The sequence below is a fragment of the Sinohyriopsis cumingii genome, chromosome 9 (assembly GCF_028554795.1).
Source record: "Sinohyriopsis cumingii isolate HCF-2022 chromosome 9, ASM2855479v2, whole genome shotgun sequence".
Classification (NCBI taxonomy): Eukaryota; Metazoa; Mollusca; class Bivalvia; order Unionida; family Unionidae; genus Sinohyriopsis; species Sinohyriopsis cumingii.
The window spans coordinates 104,725,887-104,744,385 of NC_142969.1; the positions used below are offsets into that span (position 1 = coordinate 104,725,887).

The 18,499-nt window shown below is 42.5% G+C and overlaps 1 protein-coding gene across 1 annotated transcript in view; it reads right to left on the bottom strand.

Moving 5' to 3' along the window:
• Positions 1 to 406: 406 nt before the first annotated feature.
• Positions 407 to 18,499, bottom strand: part of LOC149792389 (EGF-like domain-containing protein 2) — a 110,429-nt gene continuing 92,336 nt past the window's right edge. Inside the window, exon 11 of the mRNA XM_089970971.1 lies at positions 407 to 3,327. Coding sequence (XP_089827097.1) covers positions 3,098 to 3,327 — 230 coding nt within the window. The 3' untranslated portion in view covers positions 407 to 3,097. The remainder of the gene's footprint in view (positions 3,328 to 18,499) is intronic.

An 18,499-nucleotide genomic window follows, 5' to 3' on the forward strand; every position in this document is an offset into this window, starting at 1 on the left:
TTGTCAATTCAAGATAGATGGCGGGAAGACGTGATGGGTAAATGGATGAACATGAAGGAGATCTATTAACTGGTTGGTGTGGATGATTACATGATACCAGTAATCAACTATGGGGAACCGAGCGAAGACAAAGAAGGGTCTCTAATTCCTATTGTACTTTTATGAAATTAAATCTAGGAACATATTTGGTTGAGTACCGTTCCATGGACACCAGAAGAGACAGTTCCTTTTACTGGTGCAATTCGCTAATAAAATTTACACGTCAAATTACTTAATAACCTGGTTAAAATTATTCCTTGACTATCTATCAACTTACAATACACTATGTTTTAAATTATCCCTTTGTATCACGTCTACATTAAAATACGATATTGTCCCATTTAAGATAAGATAAGATAAAATAAGATAAGATAAGAATTCTTTATTTCAGACTACATAGTCCATACATCAAAATTAAATATAGGTATTAAGTAAAAACAATGTAAACTAAAAGAACATATATATCATACATACAAGTATACAGATACATCTACAACAATTAACTGTGTCATGCATTGTTAAGAATGAAATTAAGTGGTAGATTTAAAGAATAATTTGTTCCATCTGCTAATAATTTGAGAATTTAAATGAATGTCATAGTTCCAAAGAGATTTCAATATAAATTTATCTACACACCCAGTGGATCCAGTTCGATCTGAAATAGACAGCTCTGACTGATATTAACCAAAGGTGTTTTTATACTCGAAACAGATGTGCGTTTTGGACCAGGTTAGGTTCACTTAACCCTGTGAGCAACAGTCTAAAAAAATCACTGTCACAACCAAATATGGTATATTCATTTTAAATTAATAGAATTAAACGTCTGCGTAACTCCATATAACTGTCATTTCTATCTAAATTACAATACTAAGCAGCCCGAGTTAACCATTTTGCTTAAATTAGTTTTGACACAATTTCTAGCACGCGCGTTGGGCAAACGTAATAGGTCAAACAGTTAGAAACGTTGAGATCCATGTATCTGATAGAACCATACTTTTATTTGCCAAATTATGCAAAAAAGGGGTCGGGCTACAAATTCTCACAACATTAGACAATCCCTTTCCCATACAAATACAGCTGTACAATCTAATCAAACATGCCAAGCGGCAGAAGTATGAGAAGAAGAAAAAAATCAAAAAATTAAGTGCGATGATAGTTAAAGATATAGCTTCGAAACAAAATGGGAAAAAGAAGGGAGATAACCAAAGTAATCATCGCAATCATAGTACTGGTCTTTATTGTTAGAATCAAAGGAGAAAACATTAGCCAAATTTACTCGTATCCACAATGCCCCTGTGAAACAAGTGCAAAATATACAAAGTTTGCTGAGTTGCAAGTTCAGATGTGTCACATGTTAGATTTCTTATAAAGCTCATGACAGGTAAACTGTTAGATTTTGCCTTTAAATATGTACTGAGTGCATGCGAAAATAAAATTATATGCACATTCTTCTTCTACCTCACGTAAGGGATTGTATACCAGTTGATTTGTAGTGCCAACCATTTTTGAGGTCGATACGTCTGATCCTTTAATGATAAATAATAATAATAATAACAATAACAATAATAATAATAATAATAATAATAGAGCAGTTCCCACCAGCAGAATGATTGCTATTGTTTAGCGGGATAATATACGTTTTGAATATTAGGAAATCGTGTTCAGCTGATGAATGGAAGCAGGTATAATTTGTATGCCAACCTGATGAAGAATTATTTTTTTTTTAAATTATTAACATTAGTTTGAACTGGAAATATGGTTATGGTTTACATTCCAATGATAACTGGTATTTCAGTCTCTTGACGTTTTATCTCTAAACAAGTCATATTTTGATCAGAAACATATGTAATCAAACTTTTCCCGGTTCATGTTTATAGCATTATTCTTAAAGGGGAAGTATTAAAATGCATAACTTCCGTTGCTTTAACGTTGAATGAATGTATATGTGAGTATCAGCTTAAATTGAAAGCATTCACCGATTCCAGTGACAACTCAAGCTTGTCTTTAAGTTAAGAAAGATACAGACTAAAGATGGAACATATCAATTCTTGGTGTCAAACACACAGTCACGTGGGTCGGTCGTGTAACGGTTCAACTACCCTGGTGTGCAGAGTATAAAATATACTCCAGATAACTTATTACCATTTGATGGAAAAATTACTTGAAAAATGAAAGGTTTGCTAAACGTTTTTATATGCACGGGTATATTCGGTGAACTTTAAATAAAATGTTTTTGAAATGGGTCGATTTATTCTTTTGGTTGTTGCATTACTGGATTTTGTTTTGGGAGGGAGGTATATTTTGTTGTTTATTGCGAGATTGTTTTTGTTTCTTCTGATATTTAGTTAACATATTATTCCAAACTTTGTCATAAAAGCTTAGATTCTAAGAATAACTCTTCGAAATGTTTTTATTCTGATCTTACTTAAGTCGATACTTATGAGCATCAATAATTTACCATTATTAATTTAATATTATTTTGCATTACGTCTAGCTATACTGGAAAATCTAGTTAACAACCATTGTGGTTGATTTCAAAAGTTTTGTTTTTTAATTACCGACATCACGGTTTAAAGTTAGCAAATCCGCTAATATAACAAACTAAATAATTCCCAAACAAAGCTGGTCCTATTAGGAAAACAATAAAGGATACAACAATTTTAATAATGAAATGTGAATAAAAGCATACATAAAATAGTGTATATTCAACCAATATCTAAAATTACTAATACTATGTAACATTCAGAAAACTCCAGAAAAGAATGTTCAGAACAGAAATATTTATGAACCAAATGTTGAATCAAATTTACAATTCAGAATGTTTCTTGCCTTGAGATTGGATCGAAAGGCATTCTGAACCGGAAATAACGATCACAGCAACACGGTATATTTATGTTTCAGTAGTACGATATTTCAAGATATATTTCGTCATTACATTTTACGTTTTCCCTATGTATAAATGTATAAAGCAATGTTAAACACCGCAGGTATTTCATTGTCAGGAACTAATCCATCGTGTTTGGTAACTGAACAAGTTGCAATGTTTCCATTTTATCAATCACATTGCAGTAAATCCACTGTTGACATGCGCTCTGGGAATCCTTAATTCGGAAGATCCAGCTGACGAAATGGAATGTTCATACTCCTTCATATGGCTCCTTCGTCTGAGACATATGCAGACGAAGATGAAACAGGCGATAAATAAAATGACGACCGCTACTACCAACACGATGAATGCAGCTAGGATATCGGACTTAGCCAGGCACTGCTCCGCTGACGGCTCAGTTCCTACGAAGTAGTCAAGAATATTTTTTGTCATCAGATGACAGTGTCATTCAGCCATTTATATGGATTAAGACGTAAGAAACAATTAAACATAAATAGCTCACTAACTGGGAAGCTGAGACATCAAAGAAATTTAAATTATGAAAAATATTTATAGCGTGGGCTGTTGCCGAATAATTCAAATTATCATAGTTCCCATTAGTTATAGATTATATTCTTAGCATCGTCTTCATCTAAGGTATAAAACAAAAGCAAAACCGAAACACTGTTATGGCTTGTGTGTTTGATTCCTTACTACCGCATAAAACAGTAAACAAAAACCATCATGGCCGGGCCACATTCCTTACTAACGTATTGAAAACCATAATGGCCGGGCAACATTCCTTACTACCGTAATATTCCACAACCCCATACCACTGGACTCCAGTCCTCACTACTGCATTGAATTCAACAATATTCCTCAACCTTATACCAATGGACGCCAGTACTCACTACTGCATTGAACACCATGATATTCGTCAACCCCATACTAATGGACTCTCTTCCTCACTACAGTATTGAAGATCCCAATGTTTTTCAACCCCATACCACTGGACTAGAGTCATCACTACTCTATTGAACACGCCAATATTCCTCAACCCCATACCAATCGACTTCATTCCTCACTACTACATTGAACACCATGATATTCGTCAACCCCATACTAATGGACTCTCGTCCACACTACAGCATGGAAGATCCCAATATGTTTGAACCCCATACCACTGGACTAGAATCCTCATTACTGCATTGAACACGCCAATATTCCTCAACCCCATACCACTAGACTCCAGTCCTCACTACTGCATTGAACACACCAGTATTCCTCAACCCTATACCAATGGACTCCAGTCCTCACTACTGCATTGAAGACAACAGTATTCCTCAACCCCATACCAATGGACTCCAGTCCTCACTACTGCATTGAAGACAACACTATTCCACAACCCCATACCACTGGACACCAGTCCTCACTACTGCATTGAAGATAACAGTATTCCTCAACCCCATACCAATGGACTCCAGTCCTCACTACTGCATTGAAGACAACAGTATTCCTCACCCCCATACCAATGGACTCCAGTCCTCACTACTGCATTGAAGACAGCAGTATTCCTCAACCCCATACCAATGGACTCCAGTCCTCACTACTGCATTGAAGACAACAATATTCCCCAACTCCATACCACTGGACTCCACTCATCACTACTGCATTGAAGACAACAATATTCCCCAACTCCACACCACTGGACTCCACTCCTCACTACTGCATTGAAGACAACAGTATTCCTCAACCCCGTACCAATGGACTCCAGTCCTCACTACTGCATTGAAGACAACAATATTCCCCAACTCCATACCACTGGACTCCACTCCTCACTACTGCATTGAAGACAACACTATTCCACAACCCCATACCACTGGACACCAGTCCTCACTACTGCATTGAAGACAACAGTATTCCTCAACCCCATACCACTGGACTCCAGTCCTCACTACTGCATTGAAGACAACAGTATTCCTCAACCCCATACCAATGGACTCCAGTCCTCACTACTGCATTGAAGACAACAATACTCTTCAACTCCATACCACTGGACTCCACTCCTCACTACTGCATTGAAGACAACAGTATTCCTCAACCCCATACGACTGGACACCAGTCTTCACTACTGCATTGAAGACAACAATACTCTTCAACTCCATACCACTGGACTCCAATCCTCACTACTGCATTGAAGACAACACTATTCCACATCTCCATACCACTGAACACCAGTCCTCACTCCTACATTGAAGACAACAGTATTCCTCAACCCCATACCACTGGACACCAGTCCTCACTATTGCGTTGAAGACAACAGTATTCCTCAACCCCATACCAATGGACACCAGTCCTCACTACTGCATTGAAGACAACAGTACTCCTCAACCCCATACCAATGGACTCCAGTCCTCACTACTGCATTGAAGACAACAATATTCCCCAACTCCATACCACTGGACTCCAGCCCTCACTACTGCATTGAAGACAACAGTATTCCTCAACCCCATACCACTGGACACCAGTCCTCACTACTGCACTGAAGACCTTAATATTCCTCAACCCTGTACCACTTGGACTGGTTAGCTGGTTCCGATTTAATTGTAAACTCCTCAAGGCAAGATCCTACCTATTCATGATAAGAAAAGGACGCCAATTTATATTCCTGGAGTGGGCTAGCCAAACTAATGGCAGTATCAGGGACTGGCATTCTAAATAGTCTAATTAATTCTGCTAACCCCATATAACAAACTCTCCAAACGTTAGTAGGTGTGTGGAACAATCTTGAAATCCAACATTTGTCAGCAGCTTACTGTATGGCACAAAAGGCTGTGACACGTTCATTGTGATAAAGACAATTAAGTAACGCCCATCATTTTGATTCATTTATTTGGGCACACTTTAAATAGCCTCTTCATTGGAGAATGATTTTACTGGATGGATTGCACAAAGCAATATGTATCATCAACACCAGCGTGAACAAAAATCGTTACTGAATCAAGTGACCTTATTGCAAAATCGTAGCAGTATGGACTGTGAAAGGAGCTGAACATGATTTACAATATGTTACATATTCTTTGCTAGTATGGTATGAATTTAGTTTATATCTCATTATGGGATATTTTGGTAGAGACCAATACAAAATAATTAACACTGGTGCGTGTAGCAGTCCAGAGAGGTAAAGTATGAATTTCGTGCATATCTAATAGTGTGAAGTGTTGGTAGAGACCAAAACAAAATAATCAGTGTGTATGTATGAAACAGCTTAAGTGTATGCGCTTTGAATTTAGTAGAAGTTAGCTAGATGTGCTTGTGCAAACCACGAATGCAAAACATACAACATATCTGGAATGAAACAGGTGTTATTGGGTTGTACAATACTTCAACTGCATAGTGTCTGGCGTTAGTAGTAAGGTGGGCCACTATACGTACAATGGAAATTAGCATTACGGAGACCCCTGGGCCACTATACGTACAATGGAAATTTAACATGGCGAAAAATCGTGGGTCAATATACGTACAAGGGGATTTAACATGGCGAAAAATCGTGGGTTAATATACGTACAAGGGGAATTAACATGGGAAAAAAATTGTGGGCCGATATACGTACAAGGGGAATTTAACATGGGGGAATAGAGTTTGGGGATTGTTTAGGGACAAAGCGGAATTGAATATGGGATTTTTTTTTTTAAATTTTTTTTTAAAAAAGGGGTAGGCAATGGAAAGGCTATCTCTTTTCGAGAAATATGGCTGGCCCCCTGAAAAGGGCCTTTGGGTTTATGTTAATGTATTCATTAACATAAATGGTACCGCATTGGTCTTCTTCTTGTCCTTAGGATACGTCTCACTGTTGGTCCGTAAATCAGCACTCTTTTCAGGCATCCTTGTCTTTCAACGTAGATCCTACGTATCCACAGGCTGGTGTTTGTCCTGTGGACAACGGTCCACTTGGATCGGACATACATGAGCATGTCCGTCCGGAACATCATGGAAGACACAAGCGTAGAAGATTGCACATCGGTCCACATCTTGAAGCGACGAGAACAAGTGAATCAATGCAGTGAACTGCGCTTATTTATAGGTACAGGAAGGATTGAAACGGATTGAATTCATTCACCAATCCGAACACGCGTTACAAAATTCAGTCAGCTCGCATCCAATCCGAAGAGAGCAGTCTGTGACGTCACGTGGTCTATATAGATTCGTTAGCGCTTGTGTGCAGTCAATCTATGCGACAGTGATTCAACATGACGGAAACTCAGAAAACGATCCATTGGGGTGCACCAGCAGGGGAGACTGCCCAAGGGAACCCGGACTTACTTTCAGAAGAGGTACATTGGGATTTTGTGGATTTTCTTACCTCGCAAGAATTTGTTCCGGAACCTTCGTTACCTTCTTCATTACCGCAAGTGGAGAATTTTAGACAGAGACAGAAAGAAGAATTGGAGAAATTTATGCAACTACAAAAGGAAGCGGAACAAGCTTTTCTCCTACAGCAACAGCAACAGCAACAAGAAGAGGTAAGAAAAAAACAACAGCAACAACAGCAAGAAGAAGTAGCAGCAAAGAAACAAGAGGGTGAAAATCAAACGGCTACGGTACTGTTGGACATTTTAGCGGAGTTAAGAAGTCTGAAACAAATGTATCAGACTTCTTTATCACGACCGAAGAGAATACGACCTTCCCGAGCTAAACACGCCAACCCTGTGACCAAGCCTGTCGTACCACCCTTAGTGATTTCAACCCAATCATCAGAAGTAGGCCTTGGCCGTGGCAAAGGCTTAAGGCAGTTAAAGTTGATTGGTTAAACTCACCCCTACACCAAAATAAAAAGGCCCTTTTCAGGGCCACCCACATTTCTCGAAAAGAAATACAATTTCAATTTGCCAATAACTCAAAAATAAACCCCACCCATTTTACCCTTATAGTACGTGTCTGTGTATGAGTGCGTGAGTGTAGCTTCTTATTTTAAAATCAAAACTCAAAGACACTTACCTTATATCATTCATGTATTCTTTTATCCATTTTTTTACAATCCAATTCACAATTCACCACAGAACACTTTAATTAAAAGTTCATTGACTTCTTTCTCCTTGTTTAGTCTCTCTGTTTTTTGAATTTCTTCACCGTTTTTTCCTCATTTTCCTCCCTTCTTCTTTTCTTCTCCTGTTTCTTTGCTTCTTTTAAATAGAATTGTCTTCTTTCTTCCTCTTCTTCCTCTGAAGAATCCCTCTCTTCTTCCGAAGAATCCCTCTCTTCTTCTGAAGAATCCTTCTTTTCTTCTGACTCCTCTTGTTTCTTTTTTGGGCAATCTGGAGACCAATGTCCTTTTTCTTTACAATAATAACAGGTATCTTGACTTTTGTCTCTTTTAGTCCCTGTTTTTGTTCTTTTTTGACGGTCTGGACACTCTGAAGACCAATGCCCTTTCTTCTGACAGATATAGCAAGTATCTTGACTTTTATCTCGAAAGGAAGGAGAGTAGTCCGTCGGCTGGTCTGAAGAGAATTTTCTAATGATCCCTCGCAAAGCTCTGACGAAACGTTCCATCTGGGTAGTCTCTTCCATCGTTGTGCTCGGCTTAAGAGTGAAATGAATAGTGAAAGGACAAGACACACACCCTTTTTATATACGCTGGTTTGCCAAGACTATAAATTAGTCTGTGGTGTTTAAACTTGAGTCATTTGACGTTTTGCACTCAAGATGAAACGATCTCATTCATTCGAGAAGAAAGAAGAAGAAGAAAGTAAGAGGCAGAAACGTGATCTATCGCCTCGTACCAGGGCTGAAATCTTGGCACAAATTCATGCCAGTGATTTTGAAGAGGACATGAGTGAACCAGAATTTGAAACCTCTAAACCAAGTTCGTCACCCTTAGTCAACCCTGAAAAATACTATTCCATTAGAGAGACGGAAAAGCGCTCCTCTAGAAAATTTAGAACCACGGCTTACACCTACACGGTGAAGTTTAAAGATTTCAAGGCCGACGTACCCTTGGAGAAAGCAGAAGGGTTCATCACCGAGATGTGGGATTCTTTGCTCACCGCACTCAAGCGACAATGTCAAGCCAAAGAAGACGATCGCTTGACACTATCCATAGATCACGACGGTTTGAAATCCCCTGTTTGGATCGAGTTTAGCAGACCTGCAGAACTAACCCCTTCCAAAATCATGGACAAGATTCAACACGTACAACAATCTAATGACCAGTTTGACATCACCGATGGTAAAGCCACACTGAAAATGGCCCACGTCTCTCTTCCTCAAGGGACAGGACGCAAAAAGATGTTATTGGTGAACGAGCTTCGCAGCATTAAGCGTAGTCTTGTCCAAATTCACAATCCTCATGACCAGATGTGTTTAGCCCGTGCCATCGTGGTGGGACGAACCTATGCCAACAAGAACGACACGACAGAATGGAAAAGAACCTGGAACACTATTCAACGATCCGATCGAGCCAAACAACGAAACGAAGCAGAACTCCTGTTGCAACAAGCTGGCCTGTCCAAAGACACACCCTGTGGCATTCCTGAGATGCAAAAATTGCAAGATGCCCATGCTCCACGCTACACCTTGAAAGTGCACCCTCAAGAAATGCGCGGGTTTCTGTTGTTTCCAGGCCAAGACTTTAAGGACGGAAAATACATTCATGTTTATCATCACGATGACCATTTCGATACCATTACCAGTATCACTGGATTCCTGGGGTACAGATATTACTGTGAGAAATGTGACTATGGTTATAATAATCGAGAGCAACACAAGCATTGTGGATGGAAATGCCCAGGATGTTTGGCCTCTCCACCCTGTCTGAGCGAAAAACCAGTGCCTTGTTCGACTTGTCTGCGCACGTTTGTCAGCCCTACCTGTTACCAACAACATTTGAAAACACAAGGTTCACAGAAGAAATGTGCTTGTCAACTCCTGAGATTGTGCCCTACGTGTAGACAAGGCATACGTACCAACAATGCCAAGGCACACGTATGTCGAGGAAAGAAAAAATGTCACATTTGTCACCACATCGTGGACTTGGAACACGAATGTTACGTGCAAAAATACCAACCCCCACCAGAGAAAGAGGACGGTCACAAGAAGAAAGGCAATTTCATCTTTTTCGATTTCGAATGCATGCAAGAGACCGGCATTCACATTCCTAATTTCTGCGTGGCTCATCGAGCGTGCGAGAAGTGCATTCAAGAACCTATCTTCAGTCACTGCCCTCACTGCAGCAAGATTCCTGGAGGACGTGAAAAAATCTTTCGGGGACCAAACACGTTAGCCGATTTTGCCCAATGGGTCTTAGACCCCGTCGAAAAGACGTGGAGCCAAGAGGACATCGAACGTTACGGAGATTGTCATCGTCATGCCACGGTGATGGCTCACAATTTCTCCGGATACGATGGACAGTTTCTTTTGAGGTACTATGCGGAACAAGGCACCGAACGTCCTAAAGTGACTTTGAACGGAGCCAAAATCATTTTCATGCAAGTTGGACAAGTACAGTTTAAAGATTCGATGAGTTACTTGGCCATGCCTTTGAGTCGAATGCCTAAAACGTTTGGAATGACAGAAATGGCTAAAGGGTACTTTCCACACTTTTTCAATACGGAAGCCAATCAACATGCTGTTCTACCCCATTTGCCTGAGGCTCACTATTACGACCCGGACAACATGCGTACCGAACAACGAGAAGCTTTCTACGCTTGGTACCAAGCTCACGCCTCGGACCCTTTTGATTTTCAGGAAGAAATGCTAAAGTATTGTCGTTCCGACGTGGACATTTTACGACGTTGCTGTGGAAAATTTCGAGAACTGTTCATGGAACACGGAGGGGTCGATCCTTTGAAAGAAGCTTGCACCATTGCCAAAGCGTATTCCTTAGTGTACCGCCAACGATTCATGCCTGAAAACACCGTGGCTGTCATCAGTCCTCAAACGACCCACTATGTCAAGCGTCAATACTCGGTCAAAGCCCTACGTTGGTTACATTACTTGTGCGACAAGGAGGACAAATGGATTCAGCATGCCCGCAACGGAGGAGGCGAAAAGACCATCGGAACGTATTTGGTAGATGGCTGGGACTTAGAAAACCCCAAGATCGTGTACGAGTTTAACGGTTGCTTATTTCACGGATGTCCCGTCTGCTACCCTGACCGTGACACTAAAAATCAGTTTTTACAACGGACCATGGAAGACCTGTACCAGGACACTTGTCAGCGACGCCTAAAGCTAGAACAGCAAGGATACCAAGTGGTGGAAATGTGGGAACACGAGTACGATCACCGTATGAAAACCGATCCCGAGTTTAAACGCCTCGTGGAAAGTTACCAGTTCATGGACCCACTGAACCCGAGGGATAGTTTGTACGGAGGAAGGACCAATGCCACCTGTTTGCTGTACCAAGCCGACGAAGAGAAAGGAGAAGAAATCAAATACTTGGACGTGTGTTCGCTGTATCCCTACGTGTGCAAATATTGTCGCTTTCCTGTAGGGCACCCGCAATTGTTCACGGAACACATCGACCTGAAAAACATTCGACAATACGAAGGCTTGATCAAGTGTAAAGTTTTGCCTCCCACGAACCTATACCATCCCGTCTTACCTCACCATTGTCAAGGCAAACTGATGTTTCCCTTGTGCCGTACTTGTGCCGAAACGTGCAACCAGGACCAACCTTGCCATCACAGCCAGGAAGAACGTGCCTTGACGGGAACCTGGGTCAGCGTGGAATTGTTCAAAGCTCTGGACATGGGATACCAACTGTTAGAAGTGTACGAAATTTGCCTCTTTCCCAAGACACAACAGTACAACAAGGGTGACCCTACTCAGAAGGGCATTTTCGCCGACTACGTGGATGCCTTTTTGAAACTGAAACAAGAAGCCAGCGGCTATCCTTCCTGGTGTCACACTCCCGAAGACCAAATACAATTCAAAGGGAAATACTACGCACAAGAAGGCATCTCTTTAGACCACATCGAAAAAAACGAAGGCAGGCGATCGTTTGCCAAAGTGATGTTAAATTGCTTGTGGGGTAAAATGGCACAACGACCGTGTTTACCCAAGACGGAATATTTGACAGAACCTTCCCGCTACTTCCAGATGATTCACGACAAAACCAAATACATGAAACACGTGGACGTCGTTCGAGAGGATTTGATCTTGGTCAATTACGAAGAAGATCTGGACTTTGTACAAGACGACCCTTTTGGAAATGTCATCATTGCGGCTTACGTGACAGCTCATGCTCGCTTAAAATTGTACGAAGCTTTAGAACTGTTAGAAGAACGCGTCCTGTACTTTGACACGGACAGTTGGATTTACATCCATCACCCGAGTCAACAGCACCCTGACATCGAAGGAGACCGTTTAGGAGCCTGGACAGACGAGCATCCCGACGACAAGATTCTAAGTTTCGTCAGTGGTGGTCCCAAAAATTACGGCTACGAATACCGGGACAAACAAGGAGAAGTGCACACGACGTGCAAAGTGAAAGGACTGACTCTGAATCATCGTACCAGTCGAGTGGTCAACTTTGGGGTATTGAAAGAAGCCTTGCAATCGGGAGAGGATGGAAACTTTAAAGTGACCACCTATCAACCGAACAAGATTGTACGTTTACCCACTCACCACATCGTCAGTCGACCCTTGGAAAAAATCTATCAAATTGTATACCAGAAGCGAGTGCGACTTCCCAATCACTTCACCTTACCGTACGGTCACGTCGGTATTGGTCTGTATATAAAAAGGAACCCTAGGCAAGATCGATAGTTCATTGTTCATTGAAGTAACTTACCATGTCGTTGACGAAGAAGAAACCAGATTGGTTAGGAGTCAAATGTTGGACATCACCGAGACCAGGGTTTTGAGGCTTGGACACAAGAGGTGGCCCAGTATGCACGAGAGTTATTCAAGGAAAAAAGTTACTTTTCAAACTGTGTTAGTGACGGTGCCAGAAGAACCCGTCACCCAGGACAGGACTGTCGTGGACAGGCCTGAAAGACCCTTTCGGGAGGACACTTGTGTGACCTTACAACCACTATAGAACTGGTTAGAACTTTACCCAAAACATGTTGTACAGACACTTGTGTTTATTCCACGTTCATGGTTATCATGTGCCTTTTATTCTTGTACTTAAGCCTTTGGCTTTTATGTATTTTTTGTCTTTCGTATTCATGTTTGAAAAAAACATTCAATAAACGTGTTCTGAAAAAGTATATAAACTCTTGTCTTGTTTGTTTTTCGTGTCACAAGTGACATTTCTCACACCATGGCTACCTCTGCTGTCTCTGCTCCCTCTTCCTCTACTGTCAAAGTCATCGACGAACACTTAGATCGTGCCAGTTGGGAGGCTTTGTATCTTCGCCATCCCTTTAACATGCTCATTGCTGGACCTAGCGGTTCAGGCAAAACCGAATTCGTCAAACGTTTGGTCGAACATAAACATCATTTGATCGATCGACCCCCTCAACGAATCGTGTGGTGTTACAAAGAGTGGCAATCGGCGTACAGCCTCTTGCGAGAAAGTCAAGGCGATTCCATCGTGTTTGTGGAAGGCATTCCTAAAGAAGACGATGCATCGTCTCTGACTCCCGTCTAACCCATTTGGTCATTTTCGACGACATGTTAGGAGAAGACGAAGAAGAAATTAAACTGTGGTTCACGCGCAAAGGGCATCACCGTAATGCCAGTGTCGTTTACATCACCCAAAATTTGTTTCAACAAAGTAAAGCCCATCGCACCATCAGTCTCAATGCGCATTACGTGGTCTTGTTTAAAAGCCCTCGAGATAAATCGCAAGTACAAGTCTTAGCCAAACAGTTAGGAACGCCTTGGTTGACTCAGGCGTACGACGATGCCACTCAAACTCCACACGCCTATTTACTCGTCGATTTGAAACCTACGACTCCCGAGGATTTCCGATTTCGTACCCACTTGTTTCACCACTGGTGCCAAGACGGAGGGCCTGTCCTGTACACGTCTCCGTCCTCGACTTCATTTCACTCCCCATAAAAAATCTATAAAAACCTCAGACACTTTTTCGTCTGTCTCACTCTCAGTGCGAACATGACGTCCCTTCAGTCGCATCTTCCCGTCAAATTGATTCGTGCCTTGTATGGCATCAGTCGAGAAAAAGATCCACAAACACGAGCTCGTGTCTTAGAAGCTAGTCTCAAAGAAGTCTTACGATGGTTCACGGTGACAGCACGTCAATTACTCCAAGGAATCATTCAGATTCCTCATCAAACCAAACGCTTTTTCGATCGAAACAAAGTCGCTTTGGTCCAACTGGCCGATCCCCGCATCGACACTCAAACCAAAAAACAAATCATTTTGAAACCTGGAGGGAGCGGTACTCTAGGAGGGGTCATCATTCGCTCACTCTTAAGATGGGATCCTAATGCCCCCAAAGTTATCCCCAAGACAAAAGTCCAACGAAGCCCCAAGCAGAAAAAGACCACGTCCCCAAGGAGAACTTCTCCAGTGGCAGGACCCTCCTCTGACCAGACACCACCACCACCCCGGAAAAAGAAAAGAAGCCCCCAGAAAAAGAAAAGTCCACAGAAAACTAGTCGCAAGAGAGGCACTTCGGCCAGGACGCAACCTTACACTCGCAAACCACGACCTGCCACGGCGGTGACTGCGTCTCCGGCAGCTTCACGTTTGTCCACTTCTCCGTTAATGACACCCAGAACTGAAGAGTACTTGGAGACGTTGATCACACCAAGAACTTCTCCGTTGATGACCCCCAAAAGAACTTCCCCAGTGGCAGGACCTTCCAATTTAGTGGCAGTGGCTGCTGCTCACAAAGTACCTTCTCCCAAAATCAAAGTTCAAGAAAGATCGGGCATGTTACAAAGTTTGCTGGATTTGTCCAAGCAAGAACTGGCTCGATTTAGTCCGTTACGTACCCCTGCACGACGTGTCATGCCTGTCCTCAAACTAATACGACGTAAAGACAATCAGTGGCGACGCGTTCCAGTATAAAAAAGGCCTGTGACCAAGTCGGGTATCAGTGTTTTTTTGGTGCTCCTGAAGACTCAAAGATGTCACCCTCCAGAAAACCCCAAGGAAAGAAAAGGAAAGGACTGCCACCACGTTTAGCCAAACATGGGGACATGTTATCTGTCCTGTCCAAAGCTTCTCCACCCCTACGAAAAAAACTCATTCAAACAGCCTCCAAAGAGGTCATCGATACCGTGTGCGAATGTTGTTTGAACGTTTTGAAAGGCACGATCCCTTTGTCCAAACACCAGAAACAATGCTTAGGCAAACATCGTCACGTTCTTCGCCAAATGGTTCAAAAGAAAATTCCCATTCGTCAAAAAAAGAAGATGTTAGTGCAACGTGGAGGTATTTTACCTCTCTTGTTAGGCCCCATACTGAAAGGAGTCTTGGGAACCATGTTGGGAGGACTGGTGGGAGCAAGATAAAAAGGCCTCGAAAGTTCCAAGATCTCAGAATCGACCCCTGACAACCCCATGGAAGGACGAAAACTAGCTTTAGTACCTTACAAACGATGGATGGAATACCATCGGTGGCAAGAACAACACACCCCGCATTTACCTCCCAATCCCCATTTGAGCGAGATGTCCCAGTTACAACACGAATTGCAGTCCTTGATGGATCGCCAAGATTTGTCCGAAACAGAAAAATCGCAAAAGTACGGTCAACTCTTGCAACGACTGCAACTCTTTCACCAGAAAGCTTTAGACGAAACAGCTCTACATACTCTGAAAGATTTTAAGACCTTGATGAAAAGTCCAGCACCATCACCATCACCAGTACCAGTACCAGTACCAGTACCACCAGTACCCGTGACCAAGACAGAAAAAGGAGAAGAAGAGGAAGGGTTTCAAACTCCACCAGAAAAAGTACGCAAGTTAACAACACCACCTACCTCCAGAATTGGATGGATTAAAAAGATGATGGCCACCCCTTCTTCCTCACAAGAGAAAAAGAAAGTGAAGACAGAAGTGAAGACAGAAGTGAAACAAGAACAGATATCCCCCGCTCAGACATCCTTCTCCTCTTCGACACCTATTGCTGGCCGCACACGCAAAGAATTGCAATCCAAGAAAATACCTCAAGAGAAAAAGAGTAGCATCCTTCAAGAGTGGGTGTCTTATTAACACACCAACCAACACAAAAAAAAAAAATGGAAAAAGTCTTAGCCAGCATTTACTACGATCCCTCCCATCCTGCAGGTTACGCAGGAGTTCAAAAATTGTATCGTGCTGCCAAAACGCGACTGAAAAGTCTCCGTTTACCTCAAGTGCAACGATGGTTACAAGAACAAGCTACCTACACTTTACACAAACCCATTCGACGCAAGTTTGCCAGAAGTCGCACCCGAGTGGAAGGCATCGATCATCAATGGCAAGCCGATTTAGCCGATGTCTCTCATTTGGCCAGCTACAATCGTGGCTACAAATATTTGTTTTGTGTCATCGACGTCTTTTCCAAATTTGCCTGGGTCGTGCCCTTGACTTCCAAATCCAGCAGCGAGTTAGTGCGAGCCCTGCAACGGGTGTTGAAACAAAGCGGTCGTCACCCTCTTCGATGGCAAACGGACAAAGGCACCGAATTTCTGAACCAAGCTTTCCAAAAAGAATTAAAGAAACGTGACATTCATTTTTTTACCACCGAGAATCCCGAAACCAAATCCAGCATCGTGGAACGTTTTCAACTCACTTTGAAAGAACGCATGTAGAAATATTTTACGCATCACCACACTCTGAAGTACATCGACATCTTACCGCACCTGGTGCAAGCGTACAACCAATCTTACCATCGAAGCATCGGACGTGCCCCGCAAGACGTGACTCCCGACAACGAAGTGTTGGTGTTTGAGCGTCTGTTTGGTACGTCCCCGACGAGGGCTGTCCCCGAGAAAAGTGGAATGTTGGCCGTAGGAGATTGGGTGCGCATTGGCAAAACCAAACGCACTTTCGACAAAGGTTACTTACCTAACTGGACGACCGAATTGTTGCGCGTCACTGGACGAGTGCATGGCCGTCATCCTGCCGTCTATAAATTGGAAGACATGAACGGAGAAGTGCTCAAAGGAACGTTTTATTTGCCCGAGTTACAACGTGTCACCAAAAAAGAAGACGACGTGTACGACATCGAAAGCATTCTCGAACGGAGAACCCGTAAAGTGGGCAAACGACGTGTCAAAGAAGTCAAAGTACGTTGGAAAGGATATCCACCCAGTTTCGATTCTTGGATCGACGCTTCGCAAGTCATCGACTATAAAAAGAAGTGACCATCATGCCCTTTCACACAGCAGACGCAGCTACGTCGACCACTCCTCCTTCACCTAGTTCTTCTGTGCAAGATTTACAAAAACAACCCTTGTGGGTGTGGTGTGGAGAACGTGTGCCTAAAACGCAAATCGTCTTTTTCTGCCAAATCTTCGTGGTGAATTGTGTCATCGGGGCAGCCATCGCCAATTTGAGTTTGCAACAAGGAGACAAACAATTGTGGACCATTTTATTGAGCAGTTGCATCGGTTACCTGCTTCCTAATCCCTCCCTGAAATTCACCTCGAACGGGAACCCCGGGAACCTTGTGTCCAGTGCCAGTGCCAGTCACCACTTCAACCACAACCAGAACCCCATTTTAGACGGAGACACGCCTCTGACGTCCAGTAATATCCCCTCGGACAGCCACAGAACTCTGGAATTATGAGTCACCAAAACCAATTTTACTTAACCTTACCCAGTGACAGTTCCATGGAGGTGTTTCCCAAGAACACGTTGTGCTGTTACACGGCCAAATTACCTCAAGCCATCCAGTTAGATCACGAAGCCCATTGGGAAGTGGCTTTAGTAGAAATGATTCACCCGACCCAAGTCCTCAATGTCCTTCCCAATCAAAATTTTTTTGATGTGGAAGTTCATGACAAGCAAATGCAACAGTGGATGGATAGCAATGTCAAATATGACAAGAAAACCCGTACACAAAATCAAAAGTACACCACCTATCACTTGTTCTTTCCACCAGGCTATTATTTTAGTGGTCAACATTTGGTCAGCACCATAACCTCCAGGTTTAATGTCGTGTTTCTGAAAGCTTTGGAGCATGTCAACAAAAGTGTCACCATGGAGTACCACAAAGCAGCTCGTCGCTTCTTGATGAAATTTGAACGGAGTAAAATCATGTCCATTTTATTTTGTCCTGAATTGTTTGACATGTTGGGCGGAGACATGGACATGAGAAAGACCATGATCAAGAAAAACGAATTACCCATCGTTTACGACAACGAGTCTTTTAGCAAGTTATTTCGTGCCCCGGTAGAACTGAACCAAGGACTGAATTTGATGTTTGTGTACTCCGATGTGGTGGAGTATAACGTGGTGGGACACACCTCCGTACCGTTACTGCGTGTCATTCCTTTCAAAGTAGATTCTGCCACGGGCGCTGACGAGGAAGGTGGAAACACTTACCACGTCCACCGCGAATTTGTACATCCTCACTATTTACCTGTCAGTAAGTCGTATTTGGACACGGTCAACATTGCTATAAAAGGAGATCTGGGACAAAATATTCCATTCACCAAAGGAAAAGTCACGGTGAAACTCCATTTTC